Source organism: Apium graveolens, unplaced genomic scaffold (genome assembly GCF_009905375.1).
Source record: "Apium graveolens cultivar Ventura unplaced genomic scaffold, ASM990537v1 ctg8786, whole genome shotgun sequence".
NCBI lineage: Eukaryota > Viridiplantae > Streptophyta > Magnoliopsida > Apiales > Apiaceae > Apium > Apium graveolens.
Genome location: NW_027421470.1, coordinates 58553 through 64657, shown reverse-complemented (window position 1 = coordinate 64657; position 6105 = coordinate 58553). Strand labels below are relative to the sequence as shown.

The window sequence follows — 6105 nt, the reverse complement described above, 5'->3', positions numbered from 1 at the left end:
TCATGGATTATACTATATCTAAAACCAGAGGCCTTGAATAATTAGTTGAGCAAAATGCTGATTGGGTCAAAGCCTTTAGTCATTTTCCCAAACTTTTTATATCCAGATTTAAAAATTCAATGGAGTTGCCTCTTTATATTATAAGTTTCTTCTATTTAACATTATTTTAAATTTTGTACATGCCTGAATTTTAGTATATTGGTAAGTTAATGGGCATGTTTGTGTCCTCACTTATAAGTTATTTCTGGCTTATAAGCCTGTAACAACTTATCGACCAGTATTTGTCGACCCAACTTATAAGTTGAATTTATTATGGGTTATATATCAAAGTAGTGAGACCCGTATATCAAATATTTCATCAATGTGAACGGGAACTCAATTGAACCACTATAGTAATGGATAATGACACGGACGTTAGCTTGACTAGTTGACCAAACAGAAAACGTAGACATGGAGTTAGACGTGGCATGACAGGTGTATTATACACGATTATATTAAAAATATTAGAAAACAAAAGGTAAATATCATTATTATTTTTATCACAACTCAATCGTCATTTGGGGATAAAAACTCTAAAACAATCTACGGCTCATTTGAAGCGATTCTGGTGCGATTCATGTGCGATTACTTCAGGGATTCTTGTATTGTAACAGGTACTCCCATCTTTGCATATTAGAGTACTTTTATCTGTGTTTCGAATGCAATATATGCTTGTTAGTTTAGGGTTTGATTGTTTGATTGTTATAATTCGTAAAAATTACATATTTAGGGTTCGATTATGTCGTATAAATTTATTATTCGTACACATTGTTATAATTATGCCTTATATTTGAAGAATATATTTTGATATATGTGTTACTTTCATGAAACAGTATGGAATCATTTGTTAGTGTGTTTGTTCATCATCATGGTGATCTGGTACACCTTCCTATAATTGAATACAAAGGGGGGAAAGTTGATGTAGTTCCTGGGGTTGACACTGATGTATTCACTTTTAGGGATTTAGATGATTTTGCGAGGGACTATGTGTATGACCCCTCTGATTTGGTGTATTTTCAGACTGGAATGTGTAATACTGATGGTGTGAAATTATTGTATGATGATAATAGTGTTAGAGAGATGGTAGATATTCACAAACCCTTTGGTAGGATTGATTTATATATAGACCACTACTCCATGGATGAAGTGATTAAATCATCGTTTGAGGGAAACCCGAATGAAACTGAAGATGTGGAACTAGGTGGGGATAAGGGTTGGGAGGAGGAGGATGAGGATTGTAATGATCCAGACTATGATAAGGAAACTGAGAGTGAAGGTTCAGAGAATGGTAGTGATGATGACATATTTGTGGATAGTGATGAGGAGTTTGCAGAGTGTTGAAGATATTAAAAAAAGGTTCAACATGAGATGAGTATTGGAGTGAATAATATGCCGAAGGCTGGTTTACAGTCTTTCCCCAGATGTCCAATTGGCAGTGATGAGTCAGATTTTGGTTCTCAAGAACTTAGATCAGATTACTCTTCAAGTGAAGATGAGAACTCTAAAATAGGTTACATAGGTCCACCAAATCCTAAGAAAAGGAGAAGAAATAGACCTGGGGTCAGAATAGGTGAGAATGACAATGTTGTGAATTGGCATGTGGGAATGAAATTTGCTAGTATGCAAGAGTTTAGGGATGTTGTTAGAGAGTATGGCATTAAGGATATAAGAGGGATTCAGCTTGTGACTAATGATGCGCTAAGGTGCCAAGTTTGTTGTGAAGCTGATTGTAGGTTCTATATGTGGTGTAGTAAGGACAAGGATAGTGATAACTGCACAATTAAAACCCTCTTTCCTGAGCACAACTGTACTAAACCCTATACAAACAAGCTTGCTACTGTGAAGTACCTTACTGAGGTGTTCGGAGAGAGGATCAGGAAGAATCCACAATGGAAAGTCAAAGAGATGGCTGAGACAATAAAAAAAGTTGGAAATTGAGGTGACCAGGATTAAAATTCTTAGAGTCAGAAAAGCTGCACTGGAAGGGGTTCAAGAAGCACTGAGAGAGCATTACTCTAGACTTAGAGATTTTGCACATGAGATATTGAAGACCAACTCCAACAATACAGTTCAGATAAGGACAACAAGACTGAATGAAACTGATGCAAATAAGTTCAAGTGGATTTACATATGCTATGATGCTTTGAAGAAGGGGTGGAAGGCTGGATGTAGACCTGTGATAGGGTTTGATGGGTGCTTCTTGAAAACTGTTTGTGGGGGCCAACTATTATCTGCAGTTGGAAGGGATGGCAACAATCAAATGTTCCCAATTGCATATGTTGTGGTGGAGATTGAAAATACTGACAGTTGGAAGTGGTTTACTGAGCTCTTGAGTGCTGATCTAAATCTTGGAGATGGAGATGGCTATACAGTCATCAGTGACCAGCAGAAGGGCCTTGACAATGCCCTAAAGGAAGTGCTTCAAAGGGTGGAACACAGGTTCTGTACAAGACACATTTACAGCAATTTGAGGAAAAGGTACAATATTTAAATTAATTTGAATGCACTTATATGTTTTATTCATGCATATGTCTTCACTGATAGTAAACATGACATTGTATGTAGGTTCCCATCACTTGCAGTAAAAAGAGCTTTTTGGAATGCTTGTTGTGCAACACACCCTGTTGCACACCAAAGATCTATGAAAGACCTTCAAAAAACTTCAAAGGCAGCTCATGATCAACTCTCCAAGTTGGATCCAAAACTGTGGAGTAAGGCTTTCTTCTCTACTCATTCAAAAGCTGATAATGTGGAGAACAATATGAGTGAATGTTTCAATGCATGGATCATAAATGAAAGGTAAAATTATATTTACTGTGTTAGTGTATTGTGCTAATAAAATATTTTGCTAGAAAACTGTTTTAGAATAATAAAATATTCTGATTACATCCAGCTACCAACACCTCATAATTCATCATACTTCATTCACTACAACCAACTACCTAGCATCTTCTACATCAACACAATTACAACCAACTACTTGAAGATTAACACCACTGCAACCAACACAATAAAAATTATATACACACATCTGCAACTGCCTCTTCAAGACTTTGTTTTCTGCTTCCATTGCAATTCGTCCACATATCAACTCCTCCACTTCTTCTTTCAAAATTCTCCTCCTTTGACCATTTTCTTCGAGATTTTCTTCAACAAGCTTTAGTTTTTCCTCTAGAAAAATACGCCTATGATTCAAATGAGTGATAACATCCAATGCTCTCCCAGTAAAATCTTCATCAACCCATTCGAAAAAATGGCATCCAAGTACATCCTACCAGATTTATCAAACAAATTAGCACACAATAATTTTCAGAAAAACTAAAAAAAGTTACAGACTTAAATACCTTAGGTGTAGCACATGTAAAGAACCTTCTTCCTGGGTTTTTAAGAGTCCAAGAAGTATTAACCCTAGCTCGTTTGCCACACATACAGTACTTATATTCAGCAGTCTTGATCGAAGCGGATGAAGAGCTGCCCATGGGGCTTTCATTTTTGAACATGTTGATAGGCTAAGTGTAGAAGGAATTGATGTAATACTTGTTACAAATGGATGTGAGTGTTGTTTTTGTCCAAGAACCCTAACTGCACTTATATAAACTTACTGAATGAAAGTTATACATATACAATAGCCAACTCAGCAAAAAGAGCCATTGGTGCGCCACTCTGTCCAACAACTACATGCCATGTAGACTTTTCCGTTTGGTCAACTGGTTAAGCTAACGTCCGTGTCATTATCCATTACTATAGTGGTGCAATTGAGACCCCATTCATATTGATGAAATATTTGATATATGGGGCCCACTTTATATATGGGGCCCACTTCAGTGACTAATTTGATATATAACCCAATTTATAATTTATAAGCTAATAAGTGAAATATTGGTAACGATGTACTTTTTTCAACTTATTTTGAATATTTTTCCTTTTTTATTAACTTTAATTTTAAATATTAATTTAATTTAAAATTTATAAATTGAGATAATTATATTTAAAAATTAATTATTTTAGTTCATTTAAATTTAAAAAAATCTGACTTATAAGTAAAATTATCCAAACACTTATATAACTTATAAGTGTTCATTTACTTATCACTTTTAAATTACTTCTTCATTTTAAGTAACTTATTTTAAGATTTCTCAAATAGAGACTATATCTTTACATGTATTTCTGAGAGGTGACCGATGTAGAACCGGTAGTGGCGGTGCCTCAGTGTTGTCAATGAAAACTAATTTTATGTATTTTGTGTGTTGAAACTTTGTTTATGATGATGAGACTATTTAATTAGCTAGCGTATTTTTTAATATTTTGTATTTACATTTTTTTCGTTTTTATTCATGTATACTAAACAAGTCAAAATGCATATATTAATTTTGGGTTGGTAATTAGTATTACGAAACTCTTACAAAATTTAAGATTTGGATTTAAGAATTTGGACACAAAACGTAAAGTTTGTTCGAAATAATACAAGGCAAAACTTTGCTATGTGTCTACCTCTCGTTATCAACCAAACCCCAATTTTGAATACCCGGTTCGGTTTTGGATTGGATCTATTTGTTGATTATGAGTAGTTCGTTTTCGGTTTAATTCGGATTAAGATCGGACAAAATTTTATTCGGATTAAATTCGGTTTGGACATTTAAAATCATAACTTATACATTTTTTTAATTTGTGAGACTTAAAAAAAATTATTAAATATAATATATAATTTAATATAAAGTATTTTTTTGAAAGATTATAATCAAATAGTTATGTTATCATGAATATAAGTTTATTTCAAGTGTGAATTTTGCTTATAAATAAAAAAAATCTTAACATTTATAGCTTATAAACAAGTTATAAATAAGAATTTCTTAACATTTTATTATAAATTACACACAATTATATCATTCTTTTAATTCGAATTTAAATATAATTAACTTTGAATCATATCATTTTTAAATAATATATTATTTGACAGGTTCCAAATTATAATAGGACATACTCCCTCCGTCCCTCCCAATTGTTATCGTTTCTGGGAGAGTGTCTGGTAGACATTTTAAGATGAATAGCAAATATAGTTCTTTAACTTTTTTAAAAAAATTTATTTTTCTGAATAAAAATTTAAATATTCTATTTTTATTAAGAAAAAGAATTTTTTTTTAAAAAAAAGTTAAAGTTAAATATTTTGACTTCAGTGGTATTATGTATAATTGTTGGCTATGTAAAAAAAATTTGATTACTATTAATAGAAGGTAAGTTGTGAGATGGCAATACAATAAATCTGGAATATTAATTAAAAATGATAAATTTGGATTATTATAGAGAATTGTAATGATTTTACGAATATAGCCAACCAAGTTAAGTTATCTAATTTTTTTTACCGAGGGTTTGTGATTGAAAACAGTGATTATTCATATTGATTAGCTAAATATATTGTCACGTACAATTTAACCAAATGTTTTGAGTGCATTGGAAATGTTCTAAAGTTAATTTAGATAACAAAATTAAAAAACTTTTGTTGAATAAATCATATAACTGAAAGGTAACCATGAGCAGCTTGAAAACATAAATCTTTTTTCTTTTTTCTTTTTAGAAATATAATGAATAATACATAATTCTTTTGATAACCAAAATCGGAACAACATATTTTCTACAAAATCATTTTTCATATAAAATACATAATATTTAATAAAAATAAATTTGAATCATAGAAGCTTTTTCTAATAAAATTATAAAATTTCAAGATAATACCGAGTTTATTATTTTAAAAAGTCAAACTATTTTTTTGACATTTCTTAATTATAGCTTGGTATTCCAAGTAATACGTATTTACAAGGTTGTAAAAGTCAGAACTCGGGTTAGACTCGGTTTTGTTCCAGAAATGTCAGTATTCAGCACTCAAAAAGTACTCGGAGAACAAATCGTTAACAATATCTATATCTGGTGAATGGTTTGCGGCAACTTTTGGTGAATGGTTTGCGGCAACTTTTGATGAATGGTTTGCAATATCCGGTGAAAATAACCAGGAGGAGGTTGTCCAAGAACTTCACAAGGTAAATTTGATTCCCTGCTTATTTCTTACCAGTC

The 6105-nt window shown here is 32.0% G+C and overlaps 1 protein-coding gene across 1 annotated transcript; it reads left to right on the top strand.

The window, feature by feature from the left end:
• The first annotated feature begins 1428 nt into the window (after positions 1 to 1428).
• LOC141705338 (uncharacterized) lies at positions 1429 to 2842 on the top strand. Its single transcript, XM_074508339.1, has 3 exons — positions 1429 to 1883; positions 1987 to 2517; positions 2605 to 2842. The coding sequence occupies exons 1-3, from the start codon at positions 1429 to 1431 to the stop codon at positions 2840 to 2842; spliced, it is 1224 nt and encodes a 407-aa protein (XP_074364440.1).
• Positions 2843 to 6105: the final 3263 nt, after the last annotated feature.